General features: G+C 25.9%; 1 protein-coding gene across 3 annotated transcripts in view; it reads left to right on the top strand.

Moving 5' to 3' along the window:
- The window catches only part of LOC107437403 (uncharacterized protein T19C3.4), a 35,818-nt gene that overhangs the window by 13,771 nt on the left and 7,604 nt on the right, over nt 1–14,443 (top strand). For all 3 annotated transcript variants that reach the window (XM_016049398.4, XM_071188168.2, XM_016049400.4), the window contains exons 2-8: nt 2,452–2,524; nt 2,948–3,027; nt 3,110–3,230; nt 8,154–8,267; nt 9,019–9,151; nt 11,829–11,913; nt 12,676–12,766. In XM_016049398.4, the coding sequence (XP_015904884.3) occupies nt 2,452–2,524; nt 2,948–3,027; nt 3,110–3,230; nt 8,154–8,267; nt 9,019–9,151; nt 11,829–11,913; nt 12,676–12,766 (697 nt within the window). The remainder of the gene's footprint in view (nt 1–2,451; nt 2,525–2,947; nt 3,028–3,109; nt 3,231–8,153; nt 8,268–9,018; nt 9,152–11,828; nt 11,914–12,675; nt 12,767–14,443) is intronic.

Here is a 14,443-nt window from a genome sequence, read left to right as displayed (position 1 = left end):
TCAGATAAAAAGTTCATGTATTTAAATTCTAAAAGCTTACAAAATCATAAATAATTTATAAAACGATTCCAATTTTCTTTTCAAAGGAGGATAAAATAAACAAGTTTTTGCTTTTTGGACAGAATATTGTTAAAAGTTGTCTATCGCCTAAAAACTTCGAGATATTTTCTATTAATTAAACCTCTCTGAGCAATCACTGAACATAATTTCAATTTTTTTTACAGTCAGAGCTTGGTTGCTTAGCAACCTAGTAAAATTAGGTATTCCTCTTTTGAATTAGTCTATGGGTTATCTTAAAATAGTCATTTGCGGCGGTGACTTTTGTAGGCAGTTTTCTGGACTGTTGTTAAATGTATAAACTTTTATTGCAACCTAATTTATGACCCAATTTTTTTAATATTTTGTCTCTCCCCCCCCCCCCTCTATTTTAAGGGTCAGGATTCCAAATATGTAAAAAAGTATATATGTTTATTCAGAGAGAGTATGTTTTTGTGTCTGATTTTGTAACTTAATTAATGGTTAGCACTAATCAGGGTTGGCAGGTTTTTGACATGTGACAGTTTTTGACAGTTTAAACCATGGTTTAAACCGTCACGTCAAAAACCTCACTGTCAAAAATGTCGGAAATGTCAAAAACCTATGTTCATATGTGAAATTTAATTAATACATAAAATTTATATATTTTTTATAAAGGATAGTGTTTCTAAATATGTTCTAGAAAAAATAAATTTAAAATTTTGAAGAAACACTTATATTTTGAATAGTAACCAAAATCTTGCACTTTTGAAAGCTCACATCTTTTGTAATAGTATGTATTCATTTTCATGTGTTATTGAAAATTTGCAGTGATATTATTAAGAAATTTATTTATAACCAAATTTAGTGTTTAGTATAGATTATACTAAAAATTAGACATTTTTAAAGATAAACATTAGCAGTTTTGTACATTAGACATCTTTTAAAGAAAAATCTCTTTAATATTCTTTTAAATCTTCTTAATAATCTTTTTAACATAAGACAATACAAATTTAAGTGCTTTCTGTTAAATACACAGAGTAGTTAGTGTCGATTTACAGTATATTCAGCCTATTCATTTACTATGCTGAAAATTTAGTTTATCCAAATACTTGTGAATTTCATTTTGCTGAATACTATATACATAGTTTTGTTGAATATCTAAATATTCAGCTGTTGAATAATTACTTCTTGCTTTCAAGATATGCATTATTTGTATTCTTAATACAAATAGGGGAAAAAATTAAGAGGTAAAAATTGTTTTAAAATGATAAGTGTAATAATTATAAATAAATATAATAAACAATATGAATTATATTTATCATTATTCCCAAATATAACTACTTTTAAATTCAAATTAACATACTGGATAATAAAGATATTCGGTATAACATTAAAATTTTTTTTTCATACACTTGTATCAAGTTTGTATTTATACAACATAACTTGTAAGTTCCTTATAAATATTAGTTATATGTTCCTTATGTGTCAAAAATGCATAGTAATAAACTTTTAATTTTCTTAAGTATCAAAAAAAAAATTTATTTTTCAAAATATAAATATTTAAAAAAATTTTGTGCAAAATTTTTCTGCACATACATTTGAATACAAATTTCTGAGATTTTAAATCTGTTATTTTACCTTAATTTTAATTAAAAAATATTTTAAAACCTGCTGATTACCTATAGTATAATTAAATTTCAATATAATGCATGGCAACTGTTGGTAGTTTTGAAGTTTATATATTTTCTTGGCAAACTTTAGTTTTTGACATTTTTGACGGGTTTTTGACGGTTTAAACCAGTATTATACCCTTGTCATGTCAAAAACCACTTTTTGACGTCAAAAACCCAACCCTGGCACTAATAAGCATATCAGAGGTCAACCCCAGGAACCATTAAGATTGACACTTAGTTCGTGAAAATCCAATCATTAGAACGAAAGTTATTCAGGGTAATTTCTTTTCTTTTTTTTTTCGGACTTTACATGTATGCAGAATACAGCTTTTCAACTTTTTTTTTTTATTTTTAATCTGAATAAAAAGTTGGAAAACTTTTGGGCCAATTAATGTTTTTAATGGTTATAAATTGCCAAGATAAGATTTTTGAGAATTTCCGTAAGCCTAGTAGGTTTGGAAATTATTTCTAAATGTTGACTCTATATTTGTAAAAATAAATGCTTTCTTTAAGGAGTAAAAAAAAATCTTTGCTAGTGTTTAATAGTGCATAATTTGCTTAACGTCTTGAAAAAATAATTATACAAATTACATGAATGTCACTTAATTTTAAATCTCAGCTGACTTAAAATTTTTAAATTTAGTTACCTTGATTGAAGTAATAATCTGTAATTGAGTAATTTCTATTTGTAGTTTAATATGTTATGCCTTTTTGCTACATTGCATGCTTTTTTTATAATATTTGTTTATTTTTTGTTTAGATTAATCTTCGGAACCCTTTATCCTGCCTATGCATCATACAAGACAGTAAAAACAAAAAATGTCCGTGACTATGTAAGAAGACAATTTTTTTACTTCCAAATTTTTATTTATTCTCCTTCCTTTATTTTATTTCATTTTTATCTGGAGCATTTTATTAAGCAACCTTGAGGAAAAACTGAATTTTTGTGCAGTATATCAATTGTTGTAAACTTATTTTAAAATGGAAAGTTAGTGTTTCTAAACAAACATAGAGTAGTTCTGAGGTCCAACTCTACATATTCATTCCAATCCATTGATTTGTTGATATTCCGAACTTTTTAATTTCTATTTAAAAAAAAATTTCCAGTTCTTTTGAAATTTTTTTATTTTAAGAATGCATTTTATTTAGAAAAAATACTTTCTTCATATTCTAGTTTGAGATTCACTATAAAAAGGTTTTTGATTTCACAATTGTAATTAATTGCGTAGGTAATTAAATATACAAATCTAATTTAGGTCAAATGGATGATGTACTGGATTGTTTTTGCTGCTTATACAATTATTGAAATTTTTGCAGATATTTTTCTGTCTTTCTGGTAAGTTAACAAGTTTTTGAACATTGTAATTATTTTATTCATTTGAATATTTAAATTCTGTTTTTCTTATTAATAATTTCAGGTTCCCTTTCTACTATGAACTAAAGATCTTATTCATCTTTTGGTTAATATGCCCTGCCAGTAGAGGCTCAACTTTTATTTTTAGAAAAGTCATAAACCCTCTACTCAGCAAACATGAAGTGGTAATGTTAACTTTTTAAATTTTATTCATTATTTGTAATTCATAATATAAAGAACAATGACAATCAAAATTGTCATTCACAAAAATTTAATTTTTCTTGTTTGAAATTACTTTCCCCTTTTAGGTTAATTCTAATAATATTTTTTTTTTAAAATTTCTGTTTCGCTAACTTAATGATATGAGGTATTTAAAGTTGAATTTTTATTTTTGATTAATGCTTTTGCTTAAAGTGATTAAAGGTACCTGCTTAATGTAATTAAAGATAAATAATGTGTGTAATTAAATATAAATCAGTACAAAGAATTTTTTTTTTGTATATGCCACACGCTTAGACATAGCAAATATTTAATAGAAAGTATTTCTGTCATTACTAACGCAATACATGGGGGAATGGAATGAGGGAAATAGTCAAAATTCAGCCCTAATTTCTAAGTTAAACAATATTATAAATCTCATGCATTTCTACACAACTGCAAGCAAAATTTTACTTCTAATACAATATTTCATTCATCAAATTCTTAATTATCTAGAGTGCTCTAAGTTTAACTAGAGCTATGAGTCTTAATAGGATAAAAAAAACACCCCAAAATAAAATTTAATATAGTTCAATAGTAAAATAATTATTTTTAATTTTTTTAAAAAAAAAAATAACTTACCTTATTATTTATTTCAATGTAGCACAAAATTTCAAAATCTATTTAACTTATTCTGTAATTTAATTTGAATTTGATTTCTCGTAACCATATCATCCTAATTAAAATTATACTTTCTATATTTTTCTTAATTATTATATTTAATTCATTTGTATTGTATTTGTTTTAATTTCATTAATTGTTTGCTCTTTTATTAATTTTAGTTTACTGAATATTTTGTTTATAGATAGAACTATTTAAAAAGAAAAATATTACATAAATTTTCTTAATGCTAATGTATTTTTTAAGTAATTTGAGATATTTTATTTTCATTAATTTTCTTTTTACGAAAATTTTAATATTATTAGACTCTAAGCATAGCTATCAAAATGATAAAAGAAAAAAAAAACTTTGCTTTAACAAGTTTTTTGATTTAAATAAAAATAATAACCTTTTTTTAAAAAAAGAGAAATCATTTAAATCAATTAATTTTCTGTTTATATATAGATTTTTACTTTAAATATATCTGAATGAAAAAAGTAGTAAACTTTCCCATAAAAATCTTTCTAATCTTGAATATAATTTACCAATTCGAGTCTGTGTTACCTTAAATAAACATATGTGATACGGGTGAATTTTTAAATGCTTTCTTAATATTACTGTTCTGTAAGAGTTTATTTAATACCAATTTATGTGAGTAAATTTAAAATTAAGTCATAATATCTCTAAAAATTCTTAAAATAAATCAATCCGTCTGCAACTCCATGTTCCGATAGTTTTTTTAATTATTTTAAAAAATGTAAATGTTAAATGAGTTAAGATCAAAAGTTGCTTTTTTTTTCCGAGAGAGAAAAAAAACCTTGTTAAACAATATATTGTACTTGCTACAATCATTTGCATAAATGGGAAAAGTGCTTTTCACATTTTCAGTTTATTTTTAGAATTTTTTTCAGTAATTATTGTAAACAAATTTTTTATTGTATGAAGTATATTTTTATTAATGATTCTAATATTTCCAAAATACAATGTTTATATAAAAGAGCATTATTTAGAAATATTTGAAAATATTTTAAATTCATGTAAAATATTATCAATGTAAATTATTTTATTTAATGCTGCATTATAAGCTCTGTTCTGCTTAAAGCTCAATTGTGTTAAAATAAATCTAAAAAAAAAGCTTGTTTATTCTTTGCTTATTCTATTCAATTAAATCATTCATAATAAAACATCTTATTGTCACTTTTTATCAATGTATACAGCCCATTTTATATTTTTAGACCTTCTCATCATTTCCACTAATTTCAAATGTCTTTTTTTTTTTTTTTTTTTTTTTTTTTTTTTTTTTTTTTTTGAAAAAATGTATTATCTTAATTTTTTTTTTTAACTGCAATTTGAAAGTTTGAAAGAACAAATTCTGTAAATTAAATACTGTAAATTAATGATATTAAAAAATGGTAAAGTATTATATTTTCATGTGTGCTCACAAACTAAGGGGAACTCATTCTTTTACATATATTATTAATTTAAAAATTTGACTTCTAATTTTTCTTTACATGTTAAATTAAAATATAAGTAAGGAATAATCATATTCAAAAATTTCAAATATTTTTTTTATCATGTTAGTTGTTCAAGAAAGGAAAATTTATATTTTTTAATTATTTATTGATAATATTAAGTAACGGCTAAAAAGTTCCTTTGATTGTGCTTTATAGTAGTTTAATTAAATTTAATTTAGAGCTTTAAGTATCATTTAAATCTTTGCTTTTAATAAACTTAGTTTGAACCAAAAACATTGTTTTCCATTTTTTTAACTAAATTTTTTCCAATCCTGTTTTTTAGTTGCACCATAAGATTTGTATATGAGGCTTGGTGGCAGTACTTTGTGGTCCTGTGCCACAGGGACAAGGTTTACTCAGCCTTTCATCCCTTTGGTGGGTCGACAAAATAAGTACCTAACATGTTTGAGAACTAAGCACTTGGGGTTCCACCTTCAAATTATCACTAACTGGAACATCTACCCCAGTCAAAAAAAGATAGAAAAAAACGGGGATAAACTCTTTGTCAAAAAAAAACAAAGCTGGGATGGGCATAGGCTTTTGCTCTCCTTGAGTTGTTAAACCACTTACTGAGTTTTAGTTTTAGATTTGTGTATATATGGTTTATTATAATACAAAATGCACAGCGCTTTTAAAAAATGCTTATTTTAATTTTCGTTTTTTAAAATGGCCAGTTGTTAATTATGAATTTTATTAAGAATTACCTAGTTTGCTTTTGCATATCTTTATAAATGCAGCATGATCAATAATATTAATCTTGTTAATGTTTTTGTTTAATGTACTTTTATTTAAATTTAAAAAATACGACCAATATATTTTTTTATCTAATTAAGTCAAGTAATTATTAATTTTAAAAAGGAAATTATCAACTCGATATTGAATACATTTAAAATGGTGCATAAATTGTTATGGTGGCTATGATAATCAAGAAAAGAGTTCTTTCTTCAGAAACTAGTTTTTTTATCATAATCATGTAAAGTCCTTAAAAATGTTTTTGCATTTTGTTAATTCTATGTGCTCATATATTTTTATATATATATGTGTGTGTGAAAAAAAATTTTTTACACATGAGCATATTCTAATCATGATTTTTTTTTTTAAAAAAAAGAAACTAATTACAAAATATTTTTTAGTGCTTAAAAGGTGCTTAGTTTTTGTTCAAAATTTAACTATGCACCCTGTAATAATTACTCAAAAATTTTTATTATAAGAAGAAGGAAGCATCTTAATTATTTATTTGAAGAGATTATTTAGGCTACTATTTTTTATATTCTAAAACTACTAAAGCATCTATTTTCAAGGTAAATTATGATGAAAACCCTACTGTGACAATACACATTACAATTATTTTTTAAATGTTAGAACCAAATTTTATCTACGTTTTGTTGCCAATCAAAATTCCAACTACTTTCCTGCTTAAATTTTCAGACACAAAACTAAAATAAAAATATTTAAAGTTTGTTTTTTTGGAGCATTAAGGGAGAAAATAATTTTATTTTTGTCTTGTCAGAAACATAAATAGGCCGATCTAAATTGAAAGGAAGGAAAAGAAAGAGGCTCTTCAATGTACTGAAAATTGCTTGGACATTTCATAAATTAATACAGTCAAAACCCAATCCATTGTTCCCGCATCTTTCATTTTCTGTATGTATCGTCTTATTTTAACGGTCAGTCACAAATTCTGTTCTTATAATATTATTAATACCCATTTAGATCATTATTGAAACCAGCAGATTCCCATTTCTATTGTTCAAAAATTCTACGGACATGTGGCGAAAAAATTGACGGTAACTTGTTTTGATATTAAAAACAGTAACTTTTGATACTAATAATGAAGAAAATGTAGATTTGTTACAGTTTGGGTGAAATGCCTCAAACAACAGGTTTGATGTTTATGCATCAGTTGATAAAAATGTTGTAACTTGTGGAAACGATGTAAAGTGAAAATGATGAAGACCAAACTTAACTCAATCAATTAGAACAAACATTTGCAAAAGGCCTTGGCGCAAACTTTCAAAAAATGAACACCAAAACTTTCAGAAAATGAACATCAATCTGTACAATAAATGCCGAAAATTTATTGTGTGCGTTAAGACAAAAGAAGCACAAGATTTCAATTATTTTAAATAAATTAATATATTTGTTTATCCTTTTGCATTGCAAATCTAATGCAGGTAGTACTTAACTTTTTCAATTAATTTTTTTTTACTTATTGTAAATTTATTAATTTTCGTACATTTTCTATCATTTTATTTTTTAAGTTGGCCCGCATTTGTCATTTTCTATTGTTCGTCCCTTGAAAAATGATTGATCAAAGTTCTGCCTAATAAAAAAATTATTATTAGTTCTCTCTGTCTAGTTCTCTTTTATAGATTCTCTGTATGTCTAGTCTGTTTGTAATTTCGCTAATAATTCTGTGATGTCTTCAAAAGTGTTTATGTTTGACAATTTTATACATCCTTTAAAATTAAATTGTTTGTGAAATTCATGTTCTTTTATGGTTGCTGCTAATTTTTTTTTTTTTTTAACTAACTAACCGTGAGTGTTTTTTACTCTGGGTTTTTAAAACTTATTTCTTGTTATTTGTTTATTTTTATTATTTAGTTATTATTATAAATTTTTTTATTTTTGCAGCATTTACAGTTGCTTATTGTAAAATTTCTAAAATGCTGCATTTTCATAAAAATACTTAAATATAATTTTTTTAAATTTAACTTCGCTATTTTAAAATTCCAGATGCTAGATTCTTATATTGACTCTCTGTGGGATCAAGGATATGATATTGCCAGAAAAATTGGTGCTCAAGGAGTTGATTATTTAGGTCATTTTATTTTAGAGCTCTTACGAATGGTATGACTAAATTATTTTTACTAATTCTTAAACTTATTTATTTAGTTAATCTTTTAGAGGCTTGCCGTAATAATATGGTGTGTCTATTTTTTTCATTTTATTGCATTTTTGACTCTAGACTATATAGCTATTTAGATTTGTGCAAGAACAGGGCACAGATGTAAAATAAGTTCATCTAAGTTTTCTGTTTATGTTTAAAAGCAAACAAATAGGAGGGGGGCTAACACACTTTTTTTTAAAAATAAAACAAAAAGCATTTTTAATATTATTTCAAATTTAAATTTTGAAATGTGAGAACTCTACAAAGAATAAAAAGTAAAGAATTTAGTTTTCTGTTATTTGATTACAAGCTTAACTGTATAAGGATTTACTCCATTTTTTTTAGTATCATTGTATAAAATTTAACTTAAATTTAAACAAAATAAAGTTTTTATGTATAATTTTTAAAGACGTAATCTTTGTTAATTTTGATACATGTTTAAGCTCAATTTTTACAATGCTAATCTCTGTCTGACCACGTTGGAATCACAGACAAATTTAATTCAGCAGTCACTTACTGAATTCTGCAAGTCTATTGTTAACTTTTTAAATTTAACTTTACTTACAATTTGTGAATCTGAACTTGTAATTGGACTAAATTCTTCAATTTGTTATTGTATCTTTTTAAATTCATTCACCTCTCTGTATTTGTCAATTGAGAATAAAAGAGCTTAAACTATTTACTGAAATAAAACATCTATTTTTTTTTCAGGGACAAGTAACTGCTGCTAACTATTTGCCAAGAACTAATAGTGATGCTCAAGCTAGTGCTGTGAGGCAGAGTTCACAAAGAGAAGAAGCTAGTTCTCCTTCACAAGGAAGTGTGTCTGATGAAAACAACTTAGGTTGGTTTTGCTTTTTATTTTCCTCTCGCAAAATACTTCAATCTCTAATATATTAGAAGGGATCAATAAATGCATACCCTCCAACATAGGTTTTTGTAGAAAAAAAAATTTCATTAAAAATGTGACAAAGAAAAACTTTTTAACGTAGATATAACTTTATAAAAATAAAATTTTAAAAGAAATAATTACTAGATTCTATATTTTCACATATTTGGAAAATGCCAATAGATTACAGTAATTTGTGCTTAAATTTGTAGCAAAATAAATCAAATGAAATAATTTACAAGATAAATATAATAAATTAATACAACAATATTATTCTTTATGATAGCTGTCATGAATTCCATGTCCTTCAGATTCTTTTGAGTTGCAAAATTACAAAAATACGACAAATAATGTGAAACTGCCAAACATTTTGTAGAAAATTTAAAAATCTCCATCTATGGGAAAATGGTAAAGTAACTTTTTACTGCCACAAGGAAACTTTCTGAAACTTAAGATATTCCATAGTAGTTTGTGATTATATAACTGAAATGTGCTACTAATAAATGTAGTGTAGGGTAGGTTGAAAATGTCAGTGTCATAATGGTGATGAAAAAAGTTGTCTGATGTCATCATTAAGATGTTTATAAATCTTATAACTCCTAATTAATATTTTTTGCCTGAAACCTGAAGTTAACTGGAAAAAATTAACATTAAATGAAAATTCATTCATCTTCTTTTTCAAATCTTTTGACTTACTATGTGAACTGCTGATTTGGAAAATATACTATTCAATTTGACGTGCATACTGTAAAGGGTTGCATTGGCTTACCGCATGCTTTTTCCAAAGGTGCTAAAATAACCACATGCCATGAAGACAATGCACTCTGACTGTAAAAAAACTGCAAAGGTTCATAGGAAATCAACGGTAATTTTAATCAGAAACTCCACAAGTACTTAAGATGACCAATTTTAATGAAAAATATGACACAATTGAAAATGCATGATGATGAGCTTCAAAAAGGTAAAATTTAATGTGGCAACAGGTGCATGACAATCATGATAATGTATGCAAAACAATCACAGTAACACATACAAATAATATCAGAAATCAGCATAGAAGTATGAGTGGTAGGTTTATTTAAACCCATCCTGATTTGCATAAGGGCGATGCCAACATTGTCTAACAAAAGTAAACTATTAAGATTATTCCTAATTTAAAAATAAATGCAAATTCTTATCTGTTATGTTAATTGATGCAGTATGGTCCTACATTCAACAGCTGTTCTCTTAGTGACAGAACGTGATCACACAAGCAGGTGAAACCCCAAAAGTAAACTAACGCAAGAATTTGATTTTGTCCATAGCTTAGCGCATTTGTCGTTGATTAATAGAACACTACAAACCCAACCTAAGTTCTTATAATGCCCTGATTATAAGATTCTAAAAAAATTGAAAGAAATGCCTTTTAAAATTTTTTAAAAAGGCCTTAAATTTAAGTATAAAGTTTAAGAGCGGGAACAAGGATATAAGTTAGAATAGAATTAAAATGAGGCCTACAGCTAACAGAAAAATCAGTCCTATTTTGTGAATTTATTTAAAGTTTTTTATTGACTTCTCTTTTTTTTCTCACTTATTTCAATATCATACTCTGTTTGCCAACTCTTAATTATCGTTTTGTTTTATTTTGGAATTGTATTGAATGTATATCTTGAAATAAATTTTTGTAAAAATAAAAATTTTCTTTAAAAAATCCTTTTTTTTTTCTTAGCTTGAGAAGAAAAAATGAATTTTCATTTCGCGGAAATGTCATTTAATTCCTATTTAAGCGTCTATTAGTTTGTCCCATTTTCTTTTACTTTTAAATGCTATATTAAACTTTACTTATAAATGCCATATGCATCTTTTAACCAATAATGCTTTATAATTTTTACTGAAATTAATATCACTGAATTTATCATGAGTTAATTTAATAATAGCCTTCTTAATAGAGCTAGTTTTTATGTTTACATTATTTGAAGAGCAAATTGTAATTCATTTCAAACTTTCCATCTGCCTATTTTAAGTCTCTGAAGTATTTTTTTAATATTTTGCTGCTTTTATGAGTTTCTGTCCTCTGGTTGTTTGTATTGGTAAAAGTTAGAACTACTTTTAGCTGATTACATAACCTATCATTAAGCATTAATATTTTAGCTACATTAACACAATTTTGTATGTTCATATTTTTTTTGTAATTCACCTTTAAAGCAAATTTCATTATCTTCACATTTTATTTTCAGGTGAAGAAGATTTTGCCATTCTCATGGCATTTAATATCACTTATTACTGAATTATATTATAACTGATTAATTATCACTGATTAATATCACTGAATTTATCATGAGTTAATTTAGTAATATCCTTCCTAATAAAGCTAGTTTTTATGTTTACATTATTTGAAAAGCAAATTGTAATTCATTTCAAACTTTCCATCTGCCTATTTTAAGTCTTAATAATTTTTTTAATATTTTGCTGATTTTATGAGTTTCTGTCCTCTGGTTGTTTGCATTGATAAAAGTTAGAACTACTTTAAGCTGATTACATAACCTATCATTAAGCATTAATATTTTAACTACATATTAACACAATTTTGTATTTTCATATTTTATTATTCACCTTTAAAACAAATTTCATTATCTTCACATTTTATTTTCAGATGAGGAAGATTTTGCCATTCTCATGGCTGAAAATCCAGAATTATACAAAGGAGCTAAACTTGCTGCTGCCAGGCAGAGTAATGAGTAAGTATAGAGTTTTGATTCAATTATTTAAAACTATTATATTGTATACTAGAATCTATTTAACTTTAAATTTATTTACTGATTATCACTTTTTATCTGCCTATTATATTCGGTTTTAAGCACAACTTTTGATATAATTTGCTAATATATGCTCAAAAAGCTTGCTTTAGAATTATCATCACTTGGATAGATACCAATCTGCTGACAAGTCTCATTTGAAATTGAAGGAAAGATATTTTACAATAAAACAAAGCACCAGATTTAGAATTATAATATATTAGAAGTTTGATATGCTCTGAGTATAAAGTGGAGATTTAATTTCTCTGAACCATACATACTTATTCTCTGATGAGTCAATATATCATTCACCTGAAATTTTTAAGGAATTGTTTCTGTTTATTATTTCAATTTAACGCAACTTATTGTAAGTTTTTATTTCTTAACCAGAGTGTAGACCTAATAATGTTAAGATATTCTATTTTTTTGTCCTGTGTTTTGATGTCTCTGGTTTTTATATTTTGGGCTCCTAAAAGGCAGGAAACTAGGACCTCGAAATTTTCTATTTTACCTAATAATATGTGTGTCCTTTTTTATAATGTCTTGTTATCATATCCCCGTTTATGGTTATAAATATCTTGTTGGCTTCTATAATTTATGTTTTTTGATTGACTATATTGGATATTTTTATCTATGACTATATTGGTATTTAAGTATTTATCATAATTTATTAATAATTTTGATATTTTGATTCCCTTCATGAAGAGAAGATATGCTCACTGAAAGTGATCCTGAATCTGATGAAGAATTCAAATCTGTGAAAAGTCGACCTTTGAAGGTGTCCAAAAGTAAAAAAGTAAGTAGGAAAAAAGAAACAATTATTTTCATAATAGTTAGTGTTGGTTTGAGTTCAGGGGGGATTGTATTTCGGTGTCCCTGGGAATTCCGGATTTTTTGTATTTTTAGAGGTCTGAAAATCAGGGCTAAAGAGAATACAAGGGCTAGTTCACTCCGCTCTTAGAGCTGAAGCTACGATTTCCCTCCTCATGACGTCACTGTGTCTACAGATCTCGGAGATCGCAAGCAAAGATATAACTTTGCATCTTTCTCTTGTAAAAATAAGTTAGACTTTTTCTGGTTATTAGACTTCAAACTTTACGTAATTAACACATTATTTCCGTTCATAAACATAGTTCAAAAAAAAACTTTCTTGGTTATTATATTAAAAAAATACCATTTTAAACTTATAAAAATGTTTTGCTAGTTGGTGAAAATGACACGATAAATACTTTATTTTAAAAAGTTCAGTTTTAACTTCAACTATTAAGAAAAATGAAGGCATATGTCGACACTTTTTTTATCTACATATTCTTTTATAAGGATAAGTTAAGTTAAATTTAGAATCCCTGATTTTAAAATATGTCGCTAATAGCAATTTGTTCATACTTAATCATTAGGAAACATCAACCTTAAACGCTAATTACTGAAACAAAATAATAATTTAGGTTCATAATGACATCAGAAATTTTACAATTGTTTATAGACATTTAAATTTGCGATGATATAATATATAGATATTTAAATTGAAGAGAATATAATTTTTAAAAAAAATCATAAATATTAATTTAGAATAACTACATTAAAAAATATGTTGTGAAATTAGGAGAATTTCAACTATATACTATATATTTTATTTATACTTTTTACTTACATTTTAATTTTCTTTGACTTTATCTATTTTTTAATTCTTTTCACCTGCCTTTCTTTATGAAGTAGCGAGACGGTTTCTATTTAGATAATGAATTTTTATAAAAGTTCTTTACGACAGAATAAACGTATTGCGGTTTTATATTAACTGTGTCATTTCGGAATCCATTCCTTACATAGTTGTTCATTTACTTTAGGGAACACGCGAAAAATTATACTTTTTCCTTTTGTTTTTATATCAGAATTTTTGCAAGTTGCAATCGCGCAAACTGACATTTCGATAAGGGGCCGTTCAAAAAGTACGTACACAAAAATGGAGAAATTTTAAACCCCTCCCCCCCCTTCGTACATTACCGTACATAAGGTCGTACTCCCCCCCCCTTAGAGTACGTACATTTTATTAGTCTACCCCCCTTTTTGATAAAAACTAAAATAATTATGTTTTTAATAAAATTAAATATTTATTTAAAATAATTTATTCGTTTAAATTATTTAAACTATAACACTCAACGGGGAAATACCACCAATCGGGGAAAATTTGGTGTTTGCAATTTTTTATTTTGCGAGACAACTTATTTTGAGAACTGATTTACTCATTCTAACAAGCGGTAGCCGTGTGAAAAAAAAATACAAGAACAAACATATGTATAATACGTGTGTAGGAAGAAGTCAAATTTAAATTTGGTGTATGCTTATAATGTACGTACTTTGAAAAATACCTCCCCCCCTCCCCATCGTACAAAACCGTACAAAATAGTAAATCCCCTCCCCCCCTTTTGTGATGTACGTACTTTTTGAACGGCCCCTAATAGTTTTAAATTCTTGT

Source organism: Parasteatoda tepidariorum, chromosome 12 (assembly GCF_982258835.1).
Source record: "Parasteatoda tepidariorum strain Cologne lab strain chromosome 12, Ptep-v5.0, whole genome shotgun sequence".
Classification (NCBI taxonomy): Eukaryota; Metazoa; Arthropoda; class Arachnida; order Araneae; family Theridiidae; genus Parasteatoda; species Parasteatoda tepidariorum.
Note: the sequence above shows the minus strand (reverse complement) of the source record. Positions and strands in the feature narration are given on the sequence as shown.